Raw genomic sequence first — 16,135 nt, 5'->3', positions numbered from 1 at the left:
TTAACTAAACTCACAATGCGACAGCTGTGCGGCCGTTTGATTTTGGACTTTATGACACCGGCACTAATTATTATAATTGCCCAAGACGCATGCGGCTTGAATGAACGTTGTATGCGTAAACATTAATCAATGCCATGGGTACGCCTGTGAAGGTCATCAAGATCGTGGCGCTAGATGCAAATGTTTTATAGATTCTAATCTAACTAAATAGTTCGGATGTGCTTGATAAGTATTTACTATCAGGTATATACAATATAAACCACCATTATTCTACTATACTGCCCGAGTTGTGGATTCGGTTCACTACGCGTGGCGCGGTAATCGGTCGGCCTATTATTTAATAACAAGCGCGGGTATTTCGTCACTTTACCTGTCGCAATACCACTGTCCGGCACTAGATCTCCAAACTAAGATAAGATGAATTCTAAACACGTCGCCACGACCAAATATTTTAAATATCTACGAGACGGAATAGTTACGTCTTTATGTTTTTATTCAACACCGTAGATCGTAGCGAGGGCGTGTCAACGTCATGTGACCGAGAGATACACACTTACTAATAATAAACAAGTTGGAGCACGACCATCGACGTATTTCTTTCGGCGAGTATTGGAGCGGACATTGCATAACAGCAATGTATCGAAACTTTGAGATTATATCGTTACAAATCGTGGATTGAGCGTATAATAATGTTTTTATTATCATTTATCGGTCGTGTCACAGCCGATTGGGATAACGTGTGCCACTGCGCAGTTCGTCCAAATGCGTAGCACTTGGGAAATATTTATGGAATCACGAAGGTTTCTTTGTAATATAGGCAAATATTCGTATTTTCCTGCTCCGTGTTTGTTCACACTACACTTTAAAATCCACTTATCATGTACCTACTCTGGTAGGAAATTCAAAAGCATACTAATCGAGCTTCTGAAAGAATTGATGTGATGCGGATGAAACGAAACTAATTAATGAATTCCTGAGAAACATTTTTATTACTATTTGCGGTAGGTAACGTTTCACGATTAAACATTAGTTGAGCACTTACGTTTATAACATCTAAACGTAATTTTGAAATTATAATTAAGTTCGTAGACACGGCATTTTTTTATCTTCATATCTTAAAAATATCATGCCATAATATAAAAAAGAAAAATGCTTCAAAATGTGGATTATGAATCCGATCTGTTCGTTCCGTTCGTTCGCTAGCTTTAGTGCAGATCATAACTACCTATGTCTGAGAATGCATTTTCTTAGACGGTGGCGATCAAATATGTACGTCTGGTCAATCAAATAATAGCGACAAGAAAATTGGCAGCTGTGAAGCCGGAAAACTCGTATGGCGTGAGTTCAGATAGTTTAGCGGTTACTCGCCAATACACAAGAACTCATAGGTAATGATAGTGCGCACGATTCAATGTCAGTGTTCGTAGTATTCGCGCCTCAGACGTTAAAAGAGGCTGTTAAAAATCATAATATATATCACGAAACCCTAAACAGATAAATAACAATAGAAAACTTAGTAGTTCCATACAAGTGTTGACTGTTGGTCACAGAATTAAAATAAAGTCGGTTGGGTGTAGGGCTTTTTTTAATTTATTCGTCGTTGCACGCCATAAATAAAACGGATTTGAATTCTAAATTAAAAAAATGTCAAAAATAGTATTAAAGAAATTATGCGTTCTTATTACAGTGTGTTTACAATATAATAACATCTTGTTATTGTTTTTTTCACAATCGAAACGATATACGCTTGGGATGATTACTATAAACAAGATATAACACGGTGGCATAATGCCACCTTCTTGCATCGAACTTGATGGACGAATGCCAACTGATTCATATTGAGGAATGCCCTTAAAAATATTTTCTAAATCACTAACAGAATAGTTCGTAGAATACGTTCTAAAACTCGTTTCGATTTTACGCATTTAAAATGTTTACAAGAAGTATTTATTGTAGCGTATGACTCAATAATATGGATAACAGTTTTGTGCAAAAAATTGGGTTATACGCTGCCAATTTTATGTAGATACAATACCCTTTAGTCTAGGCAGACACGGCCTATTTATTTTGTTTTAATGCGAGCTTTGTCAGTCGTTATTTCTTCCATGCGTCTTATCTATTCGTAGGATGTCTAGAAGATACCGTGGCTAGAGTTGGGATGCTCATTGTCATTCATTGGTCGAACAGTTTTAAGAGCCAGTATTAAAGAATACATCTATCTTAATTGGCTACAAAATCTGACTAAAAATCGTTAAGGCGGCCAATCTCATTGACAACTTGTACACAAATAGTTCATAACCTGTAGTTGAAAATGTCAAAAAATGGAAGACGAGAATCCCAATCAGAATTCCATCAACTTTAAATTTTCTTGTGTATAAATAATAAATTAATCTTACCTTCCATCCAGCCGATGAGTTACTATCTCCCTTATCCTTAAAATATGGCACATTCTGGACCATCCACTCATATATCTGTGACAACGTCAGTCTGTTGTCTTGTGCGGAGGTGATGGCTTGTGTTATGAGATCAGCGTACGAGAGGTTGCCCCATGCATTCCTACGGGATGAATTCTTCTTTGTGGTTGTTGGCAATGGGGGAGCACCTGAAACAAATTGCTTTAATTAAAACACAATCAGATCTTCATTCAGAGATTAAAATAGTCAAAACGAATGTGAGTGCGCTGTATGAAGTACCCATGATAATCGCAGGCATTTGTTTTTTTATTTCCTCTTGGTTCATCATAAGGGTCAATTGTAATGTTTTTATTAAATGAAGAAGAAAGATTTATTTATTGCGTATTATCATGTGAAAAAAATCTAGACCTTCCTAATAAATATTACGAAATATCACACTTATTGCCGAACAGACTACCGCCTGATATAACGCGGTACAGATCGAAATAATAATGAAAGAATAAGTGTAATCTTAATGAGTCAGCAATCTAGATATCTTCACCATGTTATCTATCGTACGTTCAAATGCATGACTTGAAAAGCCTGAATGGATTGTTGAAAGACGAACTGAATGCGTAGAAAGTATCAATTGTTAAATGCGTAATTATGACGTCATGCTTTGGATAAATTATCGCAAAAAATAAGACCACAATTTTTTTGTTTCTTAAGTATAAACATACTACGCGTAAGTATTGCTTGGCTTACAAAATAATTAGGAGTTAGACACAAATAAGAAATGTACCTTAAGTTATATAAAATTGAGTTCAATATTATATCTACATATGTTATTGTGTGCTTAATAGTAAACCCGTATAAACGATTTTAGTTCTGTACAGCAACAGGTGAAAACCCAAGGAAATTCGTGCCTACCACGCCCTCTTGTACTCAATGACAAGCAAATATGATACCTAGGTAACTGTCTAGTTATACCTATATAGCTTTGCATATTCCTATGATCAAGCATGTAAGTAATTTGAAGTAAATAACTGATAACAACGATATTATGAATACCATGTAAACATAGAGTCGTTTCATTTACGTAAAAATGTTATGTAATTTTTAAAAGTGTCACTTGTGTTCTAAGTACTTTTTTTGATTAATTTCATCTTAATTTTGTCATTATAATTACTTATTGTTTATAACACTATGCAAGGCTGGAGCTGCGTTATATAATACGATAAGTTATTTTTGTGATTTGTACCTTACATTATCACCTCGTAATAAAAAAAAAATTAAGGAATATTACGTGATAATATCCTATATGTTATTTTTATCTCACATAACATTAAATAGAATAATAATGTCTTTCTATATTATCTGTAACGGTTAGTTAGTTATAGGTACTAAGTTCTTACTGGCTAGTCAAAACAAATGATTACTAAACTAGTTTATTTGGTTAAAATGAAAAATATGATAAATGATTGGCGAAGCGTTGGAATGAATCAGTTTCCAAGATGGAGCACAAAATAGTGTTATTTTTAATTATTTTATCACTATTCGGGGAAATGAGAGTCGTACTGGGGACACTAAAAGTTTAAGTTCCTAAACAAATCAGTGGGCAACAAAATACACTTTTGTGGGTATCCACCCTCATTACTTAATCTCCGTTTTCTCTTAAATTCGAAATACAACCTATGTGAAAATTTCAACTGTAAATCTACCACTGCCTGGTTTTTGCTTCCTTCTTCTCTGATGTTAAGCATTTATTTTGGAATAAGTATGTGAAACAAGACATGGGGGTTTAATCTTACTTCCCGCGCTTTTGAATGCCTGAAATGATGCCCATGTTGGGCACCATTACATTCCTTACTTCTCTGCGATTGTTACTGGTATGTTTACCAAAAACGCATATGTAGGTACTATCCAAAGCCACTATACAATTTCCAAGATCATTCTGAAGTATATTACTTTGTTTAATACTGTATTGTACAAAAATACATATACCAAAATAAAATTTTCATAGAAAGTATACAATGTACAGAAGACTAATTGTAAAACTACTAGATATTTCAACTTCGTCTATCAGTTTAATTGGCAAGTGTGCATTTCAATTAAAAAAGTAAATTGTATTCCTTTAAATGATGCTAAAATATCAAAGTTGTCAGTTTTTATCTATTTTTATGAACCATACAAGGTAAATGACTCATACTTATTAGGTACGCAATTTTAATGGCCATCTGAAACTACACAAAGTTTATTCACCAAAGAAAATGCATGTATTACAATAGTAGGTACCTATCGCATGTCTTGTAATTAATTAAAATTCATTTGTAGTATTTTAAAAGCAAAAAATCTTTCATTATTCATTTTATAGTTTTCGTTTCGGCTCATCATTAGGAAATTAATTAATTAATTATCTCTTAGTTTACGTTTAGTAAAACAAAAGTTTAGCAACGATTACTTGTCGTTTTTGTTAGTGATTTAACGATATAAGAGATGAAGAACTTCCGGTTCAAAGAGATGGTTCTTTGGTCTAACAATTGATTAGACCTGTATTTAAAGCTGTTATGAAACAATAATTCTTCTAACCAGCTTCAATCCAGTTATCCCTTTTGCTTTATAAACACTGAGCATTTTAATCTATTATTTGTTATTTTTAGGACTTACAAAGATAGGTAAAAATTCTTTAATATTTATTCCGTCTTTACTTTCATTTTCATGTAAGACTTTCCCACCAAAAAATTGTAGCCAGCAAAGCTTAGTTTTCTTCTAGTCTTATATTTGCCATTTCGCATCCAACTTTGATATCTGATAATTGTGCTACGTAATGAATGCAAAGATACCTTGCTACTTTATTATCTGAATTAGTGAACTGATAATTCACAAGAATGAAAGATAACACTTTAAAAGTAGCAGTAGCCACTTAGAAAATTGTGAACAAATGATGATAGAACAAATCTAATAATACCTTACGTTTTAAAATGTCATGTTAGTACTAATATTGTGCACGTGATGGAAATTATATCTTACCCTTCTCATATGTACACTTTTTCTAATATAAAACTTTGTCGGTAGAATTAAGCCATCGCTTTATAATTTTCGATAGCTTGGAGCAGGAAAATATAGGTCAATACGTATTAGCGTCCGGAATCAAACCTGTGGACCAGGTTTTTCAAGTAAGGCATTGAGTTACTACGCTGCAAATTAATTGTGATTCTTTACTTTAAACTTTAGTAATCATTCGTTGTCTTAGGCACATACTTAGAGGGATCATTAATTGAGTTATAAAGCAAGTTTATAAGCTTATTAATTACGTGCTATAAATTTAATTACTATTTTAATACCGTACTCAAATGTCATGTTTCACGATGCGTCCTATATGTGCTATGTACCTATTTGCCTATAGGTGCTTTATTTAATGATGATTCATTTGAATTAATTAATAAAACGCAAGCATGTTATTATTATTGTTTTTGCGACTTATTTGTATACATTTAAGTTACACCTATGTGCGTAACTGTACACTTAGGAATGTAAGAGCTAATTTGAGGCGCCTATACAAATGTTTACCTACTTTCAGCTATATTATTTATCCGTAAATTACCACAATTTGTGAACTGAATTAACTTTATTCATATCAGCCAAGCAAGCATACTTAGTAAATGACTTGTTTTTTATTGGATTATCAGACGAGGAGTGCGTTCTCGGACTACCTACGCAGGTCGACCTAAATAGCAGCGCGTATCGCGAATGCGACCTCACAGTATCGTTTCGATGGACAAATGGTATTTACCACTCAGATTCTGATTGGAGTTCTTCTTGGAGCCGGTGTCGTCAGCCGCTTCGACGTAGTTGTCTGGCCTTGGTAGCGGCCACGTGTTGGATCGCGCGCGCGTTTGCGGCTCGAATCCGACCTCTGTCAACTCGCCTAGAGGCTCCAACTCGAGGGTTCCGTCCAACTCAGAGTGGCCGCCCTGAGAAGACCACGGGCTCTGGTAACCACCGCTCCCTTGCAGAGACATGTTGCCTACTTTATCTCGTCCAGTGGAATTTTTCGGTAGGTGTGTCGATACGAGCGCTCACCGGCGCGTGCCGATACCGGCCGTTAGCATCTCAACGCGCTCTCCTTTCGGATTTTTTTACCGATTTCTTTCTATTTCCAGAATCGTCGGACCCGGATCGCGATCCGTAAAGGTTATCTGTCTTCTGCTTATCGGCTCTATTATTTGAAGCCAATAACATGTGTGGCGTCTCGCTAACGTTCATAAACAGCGATGTGCGTAAAGAGCGTCAGCCGTCGGGCCGCTCCCGAGAGGCGATTTTCGCTAAATATAAGCGCGGGCGAGGCGGGGGCGGGGCACAGACCACGTGAGCCACTACGCGCCGATTTTCCAATTCATCACTGGCGGGCTAGAGACGCGATAACCTTGTAACGTGGCTCAAATCATCGAACAACGGGTATACTATCGTCTAAGGTCGTCAGCGGCTCGAAGGTCCCAAAAATAACCAAATTCAGACGTCCTCCAGAGTTCTGTTTACACTTTGTAACTTTTCCACACTGATAAGAGTTATCACTGGATCCTTCGGGGGAGTATAACACGTGCAAAGTCCTGTTTTAAGGCATAAAAGTAGAGGGATAACACTAAAAGTTGTTTCACTACAGTCCACGCGGTCAGCGATAGTTAAAACTGCGTAATAAGCAGAGCAGTGCGCGTGACGCGGCAATTCGTCCTCGGCCGAGAACGGTCGCACGTACACTGAACCGCGTCGCGAGGCGCGCCGCTTGTGCAAATTCCGCTCAGCGGGCGCCGCGCTGCCCGCGGAGAGGAGGGCGCGGGCCGCGGAGGCCGGCGGAGGGCGCTGATAGAGAAGTGGCGTCGTATGACCGCGCTCGACGCTACACGCTCGTGCTCGCGACACTCCACTGCGAGCCGCAGTCGCCGCTGGTCGACGCTCGACACTGACCACCCGGCAGGTAGACTGCTGTCTTCAAATGTTATTCTACAATGTGCAACTTCAACTCACCTTAGTTTAAAGAGGCATAACTGATGTCGTAATAATCTTCAGACTTAATATTTTTGAACAATTTAGAGTCACGTTATATTGATAGTTGATCATTCGATCAACTCTGAAATGCGTTATTAGATATTACCTATTACAAGAAAATTGCCAATACCTTAATCCAAAACTCCTAGTAAAGCATAAATGCTCCAACTGATTTTCATTAATTCCTGATTAACACTGAACCCTAACAAATGATGTACATAATTTAACTTAACTTTATAGATCTTCTTAATCAATACCGTAGCAGTCTTAAAATAAAAAGTACTAAATGATTCGATACTAAAATTGTATTCCAATTAATTGTACAATTAATTAGCAATAAAACCGAGTAATGGCATGCCCGAGGCTATATTTTAGTACACTAAACTACTGCAGTAAAGATTAAACTTTATTATCTTTGCGGGAATCGAACCCGGAACATTCCGAACACGACACAAGACATTGTAGCACCAACAACAGGATTAAGTTTTTTTTTAAAAGGGCAAAATCAAATAACTATATTTCAATAGTTTTCGTAAGTATCCACTAAAATTATTATTAATAGTTTTGAGCTTTTGACCGGCTACGGGCGAATAAAATATACTCAACGCAAATTCATTTAAATGGTAGTATTTATTTAGTATAAGTACTTGAAAACCGCGTAGACCGTACAAACTCGAACTAAGACTATTACTACAAATTAATTATTCATTATCATTTTAAAACAACAAAAAAATGTTTTTTGTTTTTTTTTACTTACATTTTAAACTCACACACATAACCTTCAGAAATCAGAATAATAATAAAAAAAAATGTGTTAGTGTTCATAATTTTCCCACTTAATAACTCCGATAGATTTCTTGAGCCCACTACTCACTTGTGCGGTATATTTCGGACCACGTGTTAATGGGGTCTTTAATTTATTTGAGGGAAGAAGCCTCGCTGCTATAATTAAACAGTTCTAATGGTCATTAGAAAAGATTAACTGAGTGCACATGTTGAGGTTCGCTTAGAAAAATGCCCAGCTCCAACAGAAGAAATAACTTCAAGGGACGATTGGGATCATTGGTATTGGTAATCACCAGTTGCTTGTTAAAATGTAGCTCCTGAAGGCTTTTTTGAACGAATTAACTGACTCCAAAATAGATTTTGAATTCGTCGGAATCTTTTGTATATATTTTTGTGTATCTTTCTCTTTTACCCCAGAACGCTTTGATTTACTTAGAGCTTTTTTTTTAAAGAATAGTAACGCTTGAGTTTTTCATTGAAAAATAAAATATAGAAAAATTATTATCTTAATTGATAATGTTTTTTTACACTTAAACTTTAAACTTGATGAAATTTTCATGGAACCAAATGATAGCTATTTCACGTAAAGTAAAAAGAAAAAACCAAAATCAGTTTATCGAATCCGAAATTCTGAGGTAGCAAACAAGAAAATCGACGAATAGAGAACCACCTTTTCATTGGAGTATACATACAAAACCCAGGCACAAACTTACTAAATCTAAGTTATGTAAAAATGAAATCTACGAATAGTGTCTGAGAATCGAAGTAGCTGTACGTTTAGCAGATACCGTACAATCCTGTTCTAGCATTTACAGAATGGAATTCCCTTTATCGACTTCACAGACTCAATTCAAATACGGACGGGACATTTCTTAATGCCATACAAATGCAACATAACTGTGGAAATTGAAATCATTTTAAAATCGTATCGTAAAGTCTGCATTGCAGACTGAAAATTATGAGCCATAACTTTGTTGATGTCGTATTAGGGCTTAAGGAAGTAAAATCTGGTCATTTGCAAGTGAGACTCGCGACGCTCAGGGAATATACTGAAGCAATACCAAATTGAGGAAACAATCCGCCTATCTATTAAATAAGAATGGAGGTTTCTAAATATAGCTATAAACGTGATATGTGCAATAGAAAAAACACATAATCATTCTCTTTTTGGAATACCTAGTCGTGAAGAGGTAACCGACTTCAGGCAAAAATTTGAAGATAAACAAAGGTCTCACGCGGGGTTCAAACTCCGCGAAAACTCGTCGAACATAACGGTGTGAATCAATAACCACTTGGCTAAAGTGCAGCTAAAAATGTAAGCCAACAATATAATATAAGAAAAATAATTGAATAAAATACAATCATCAACAATCAGCATCGTTTATGGAGTCCATTTCCTTTTGGCCAAGATGTCGGCCCCTCTCCCTAGGAAGTAGGATATCACATGATATTTCCTACACTTCATAATTTCTGTTTCTCCAGCCATATGATTAATGTTTCGTAGGGTTTGGATATATTGGTGGCTATCGGAATAAAGCTGGTGTCTTAGTGTCCAGTAAAATGTTCCCATTGTTCTGCATGTTTCCTATTGAAGTACAAAATTCAGTATAATATTTTTCACGTATAATTGAGATTTATTAAAAACCATTTAAGAGAAACCCATGACAAGCAGTAGATCGTATGCGATATGAGTCGAAAGTTAAATAGGTTTTGCTTGGACACTCAACTTTTTCATCTAAAATTATATTTACTACAATAGAGAAAAAAGAAACGCTATTTGCTACGAACAACGTGAAAATCAGAAATAGATGATGTAACCAACATCATCAGTTAGAAGTAAGGGTAGTTATAATGACATGTCTGCTACGTGTGCTACGGCTACGCTGCGTAACGGTTCATTCAACATTTTCAAAATGATTTGTAGTAAATATTCAAAAGATACGCAATTACGCATAATGAACACAATCCAAACATAATTAACAAATTATTTTCATTTACCTTATCTAGATCAAAAAGAATTTCTAGGCAAAAGTCTATTTATATTTTTTTGTAATTTACTCCTAAATTGTAGACAGCAAATTTACAATTTTCAATTTTTTTTTTTTACTGTAGCTGTGTGAAGTAAAACTGGTTCTGCGATTTATACTTATTTATAGAAGACGGAAGACTAAAGGGCAATTCATTAATACGGTAGAACAAGTAATACAAAGTAGCAAGCAATTAGCATAGGCGTTAAAGTAATAAGAATAATTTGATTTGTATTCAATCTGTATTATTTATAAAATTTACATAAACTTGATTATAATTAATGGTTAAACGAACTTACCTTAAGTGATGTTCGACCATAATTATACGAGACGTTACATCCGAAGAGATTTAATACAACCTGTAGTTTCACTTCTCAATGTACTAGGCGTCGCACATAATTTTTAGAGCTGTGAAAATAAAAATCTAATTATTAAATTAAAATAGTCGCTAAACGATTCCTTGACAGCCTCGCTCCTTCTGTCAAACGTCATTCTTTTTAGAGCCGCACTGCAACAGATACCTTCTCGTTTGATGATGATTATCTTTTTGGGCTTCAGATTATGGGTCTGGGTGGGACTTTAAATCTCTTCGGATGTAACGTCTCGTATAATTATGGTCGAACATCACTTAAGGTAAGTTCGTTTAACCATTAATTATACTTACGACGTTACATCCTCAAGATTTAATACAACCTGTAGATGTTTAGCGCCTTCATCAAACGAGATTGTTTTGGCTTCGTGTCATTGAATAATAATAAAACTATAATACTATGAATCAAAAAATATCTTTATTTCACAAATAAAATAAAATAAATGGAATCAGAGTAATTGCGACAAAATGAAATAGCGTTCTCTGCGATAGATTAAAATGATTTAACTATTGTAAATTGCCTCTGCAAATACATTATCCTCATCAATGGCAATCGGCCTATTATAGAATTTGGCAAATGTCAACGAATTCCCCGACCATCCTGCAGTTCGTTTTATAATATCTACTGAGACTCCTTTACGATTAGCCGCCGAGGTCGACGCGTGGCGGGTACTATGAGATTTAAAAATATCAGTATTAATACCGCTATCCGTCAATACGTTCTTTATCCAACGACTTATAGTTGCAGCGCTGGCGTTATGTATTGGCTTTTTAGCCGTGAGAATGAGCCTGTCCGTATGCGGCAAACTCCTAAAACCTTTAGTTGCCTCTATATAGGCGGACAAAGTCTTTGCAGGGCAAATTTGTTCTTTATGGTTGAAAAAAGGTATACTTAAAACAGGTGAGGCTCTGTTTGGAGCTGAAGTTTTGACTAAATCATTTATGTTAATTTGTATCCTCGTGTTGTTTACTTCAATATTAGACAGACGAATTAGCGATAGCGTCTGCACACGTTGTGCAGTTGACAACGCGAGCAGAGCTACCAATTTTTTGGACATTGAGGCCAAGGTCAGGCTCTCGTTTGGATAATAATTCGAAAGGTGATCAAGCACAAGATTAGGATCCCATGTACATTTGTATCTAGGGAAGGAAGGTTTAGTCCTAAAAACTCCTTTCATGAACCTTATGACTCGGTCGTCTTGACTTATGCATTTTCCCAAAATTAATGTAAGCGCCGAACGGCAGGTGTTTAAGGTAGAATAATTTGCCCCCAAGTGATATTCGCTAACCAAAAACTCAAGAATGTTCGATACCCTGTTATCAAAAATGCTGATTCTCTTTGTAACACAAAACTGCCACCATCTTTTTATAACTACATTGTATTGTTTAAGAGAGTTGTCCGCCAATGACGATATCATTACATTTATAGCACTCTCTGGTAGCGATTGTCTTATATATGATTGCTTGATAATACTGACGATACCAGGGTAAGTCTCTTCCAAAGTGGGTGTGGAGTCCTGAAAGGTGATAGTAGCAATGAAGGACTAGGATCTAAATAAATAACTTGGTTTTGGGAAAGAGATAAAAACAAAGGGTACCACGGCTGGCTAGGCCAATAAGGTACGACCATAATACCAGTAGCTTTATCGGTTACTATCTTTCTTAAAGATTTAAGAATCAATGAGAAAGGAGGAAACGCGTAGAAAAAATAATGTGACCAGTCTATTGTAAATGCATCTATGTCATAAGCCGAAGGATCTGGTTTCCAAGATATATATTTTTTACATTTTGTATTTAATCGTGTGGCAAACAGATCAATTTGGGGATTACCAAAAGTATTTGTGATCCTTTCAAAAGCAGACATTGCTAAATTCCATTCAATATCAATATTAATTCGTCTAGATTCCTGGTCGGCCTCAGTATTGTCTTTAGACTTGATGTAGGAAGCAAATACAAATAAATTCCTATGCTCACACCATTGCCAGATTTTTCTGGCTTCCTTATTAAGATGTGGGTATTGAGTTCCTCCGTATTTATTGATATAAGCTATAGCAGTCGTATTATCGATTCTAAGTAAAATTTCTTTATCATACAGATCTTTAGCAAAGCATTTAACGCCAATAAAAGCTGCTTTCAACTCCAAAAGATTTATTTGTTCTTTAGATTCCGTTTGACTCCAAAAGCCATGAGCACGGACTCCGTTACAAAAAATACCCCAACCCGTAAGAGATGAATCTGAGAAGATTTCAAGTGCAAACCTACCACTACGTATTGGATTTCTTGATGTTAATATGTTATTTTTCCACCAGGTAAACTCTGATCCTAGGCCGGGCGGAAGATGCATGATACAATCATAATTGTCTTCCGAATTACGCAGAGCTAGCATTTTCTCACGTTCGAAGCTTTTTGTATATAACCAACCATAACAAATTGCTGGACAAGCCGAGCAAAGTAAACCTAAGTATTTAGCAAAGTCTCTAATTATCATAACCTTTTTCTTCGAGATTCGCTTTGTTTGGTCATATATTATTTGACGTTTTTTATCTGGCAGCCTCAGACACATATCCTGTGAATTTATCTCGAAACCCAAAAACTTTTGAATTTGTCTTGGCTCTAAGCTACTTTTTTCTTTATTTATGATGAACCCTAATTCTTCTAGAAGATCCACCGCTATTTTTGTACTTTTTAAACAAGTATCAAACGATTCGTTTATACACAACAAATCATCTAAATATATGACAAGAAGCAACCCTTTCTTTCTAAGATGAGACACAACTGGTTTCATTAATTTAGTAAAAATGTAAGGTGCTATGGATAAGCCAAAAGGCAGACACTGAAATTCATAAATAGAACCTTGAAATCTAAATCTCAAATATCTCTTACTAGTATCATGAATAGGTACTAGAAAATACGCTTCCTTTAAGTCTGTAACTGTCATAAAACTATCTTTACTAATCAACTTAGTAGCAGTACGAATGTCTTCCATTTTAAAGTGCTCTGAATTGATAAATTTATTAAGACACTTTAAATTTAAAATGAATCTAAACGAACCGTCTTTTTTGGGAATCAAGAATATATTTGATATGAACTGGCCCGACGCATGTTTGCATCTTTTAATAGCTCCTGAGGACAGTAGCTTCGAAATAGACAATTTCATATGCTTAAGTTCAGTCTTACTGAACCTAGGATTACTAGGTTCATAATTTTGAAAAGGTTGAGTGACAAAAGGGATCTTTACACCCTTGATATAGTCTAACACGACTGCATCCTTGGTTATGGCCTTCCAGTAGGCAATGAAATATTGCAATCTACCAGCACTAGTTACCTCTATTGGTTCCTGCGTGTCCTGTGATCCGACCTCCGGGTAGGTTGGCCTCGGTTCACAGCTGTCTGTCGCCGACCTTGCTGTGTTGAGTATTCTTGGCGGGGCGTGAACCTCGGTTTCGGCCCACCCGGTTTTTGAGCCCTGCTTGCTTGGTACCGGGGTAGGCCTCTCCAGTTTAACTGCTGTCTAGATGAAGACGGATTGCTTATATTGTTGCGCCTTATTTGAAGGCCTGATTTTTCGGCTGTTTTTGAGGCCTTTATTTTTTCTCCGAGGTTAGCTCCAAACAGAAATGCATCTCGTCTTACATCAGTTAGAGTAGACGTAAATTTTTTATCTAACGCAGACGTTATCAACTTTCTTCTATGTTGCGTGTTCTCGTAGTGTAAATCTAAAAAGATCTGGCTCACCTCTGAAAGCCTTTTTAAGATTTCTACCTTTGAATGTTCTTCTTTTATCAAAGACGAGGCTAAATAGGAGAGACCCGCGATTCCCAGCCCCAATTGGTTCTGGGATTTCTCGAGGAGTTTATCCCGATGCCTACTAGTGTCACTTATCACGGCCGATAATTCTAAGTTAAGCTTTGGTGCTTTCGACAACACAAAATTTTGTGGTGTTAAAATTTTCTTTAATGCTGTCTCCTTTTCCTCCTTTATTAACCCTTCGACCAGGATTCTTGCCCAACGTTTAGAGATCTCCTCATTAATGGGAGGGCCGAGGACCTCTTCCTTGCCTGTAGGATCACCAAGCGCTTCTAATATTTCAGGCGGTAATGCTTCTGAAGCCGATATTAAGTCCTCTTTAGAACTAGAGCCTGGATCCTGTACCGGTGGATCGGATGTTCCTGCAGTAATTGTAGGATCAACGTCACACTGTTGATGCGGACCATCAGGAACCACAACCTCAGATCTAATATGAGCGTCATAATCATCGTCTGAATGCGAAGACCTTCGCAGAGACTCAGGTGTTGGTGATCTTACGTAATAACGATTATATTCTGTAAGGAAAGGAAAGAAAACAATTGTCGGAGTTGTCACCATCTTGTCTATTAGTTCTTGTGCGTACTCACGTTACGCCACTAAACTTATATTGACAAGCTGCAGAAAGCAGAATGCAATTTTTAAGTCATTGTACGTATTCCCGATACGCCACTAGACTAGATCGTTATCAACCGCGCTCGTGTCACGGAGTATAACTCATGTAAGAAACTTAAACTTAAATCTCCAGCCGCTGAGACCTATATATTATATCTACATCTCTAATGTAAGGAAAATAAAGACCATCCGTCCAAAACTAGATCTTATTATAAACTTATTAAGCACGTTAATTGTAAATTACGACAAAATTAAAATATTAATTTTATTGAAGGTAGATGTCAAACAACAAAAAAATAATAATTGTTAGACAATACGTAATTAAAACAAAAAACTTTTAGGTCAAATCTTTCGAAATACATTAAAATAGTTGAAAAGAAACCAATAATGGTTTTCGATTTTCAAATTAAGCACGTTCTAGATATATTAAGTACACTAACCTTCCTCGTCCTGGCTTGTTGACGAGTCGCGCAATCTTTGCTCCAAGCGTCTTATTTTTCGTCGAATTTTAGAACGATCTCTTCTTCTTTTTCCCATAATAACTATACTTTACACTTTTCTACTAATTACAAACTGTAAATTAACTAAAAACTGATATTTTACTAACACACAGTGTTGCGACGCCCGCACATAAAAAAGGAATGACGTTTGACAGAAGGAGCGAGGCTGTCAAGGAATCGTTTAGCGACTATTTTAATTTAATAATTAGATTTTTATTTTCACAGCTCTAAAAATTATGTGCGACGCCTAGTACATTGAGAAGTGAAACTACAGGTTGTATTAAATCTTGAGGATGTAACGTCGTAAGTATAATACTATGTAATTTATTATCGTGTCAATTATCTCAGATAATACGCCGTGAACCTAGTGTTTGTAAATAAAGTTTTATCTTTAAAACAAACGAACTCTTTAAGAAATTAAGGCAAGATTAACATCGATTGGAATTTTTCAGAAAATAGTATTGTATCAATTTTGCATATTTTTACAAGTACAAATAATCAAGCAAATGAAAATATAGTAAAGAAAAAGGTTTATTTTTTATCATTGCATGTCCGGTTTCTGAGTTTGAAATGAAAATAGTAATCACATCTTAC

At 36.0% G+C, this 16,135-nt stretch overlaps 1 protein-coding gene across 2 annotated transcripts in view; it reads right to left on the bottom strand.

Moving 5' to 3' along the window:
- LOC113500648 (forkhead box protein O-like) overlaps positions 1–7,182 on the bottom strand; it is a 77,677-nt gene extending 70,495 nt beyond the window's left edge. Inside the window, exons 1-2 of one of the 2 annotated variants that reach the window (XM_026881508.1) lie at positions 6,187–7,182; positions 2,397–2,602 (exon numbers count right to left, since the gene is read on the bottom strand). In XM_026881508.1, coding sequence (XP_026737309.1) covers positions 2,397–2,602; positions 6,187–6,415 — 435 coding nt within the window. In that variant the 5' untranslated portion in view covers positions 6,416–7,182. The remainder of the gene's footprint in view (positions 1–2,396; positions 2,603–6,186) is intronic. The other variant, XM_026881507.1, reaches the window with a different exon arrangement.
- Positions 7,183–16,135: the final 8,953 nt, after the last annotated feature.

This window comes from Trichoplusia ni, chromosome 14 (assembly GCF_003590095.1).
Source record: "Trichoplusia ni isolate ovarian cell line Hi5 chromosome 14, tn1, whole genome shotgun sequence".
NCBI classification, from domain to species: Eukaryota; Metazoa; Arthropoda; class Insecta; order Lepidoptera; family Noctuidae; genus Trichoplusia; species Trichoplusia ni.
This window is presented reverse-complemented; position numbering and strand designations above follow the sequence as displayed.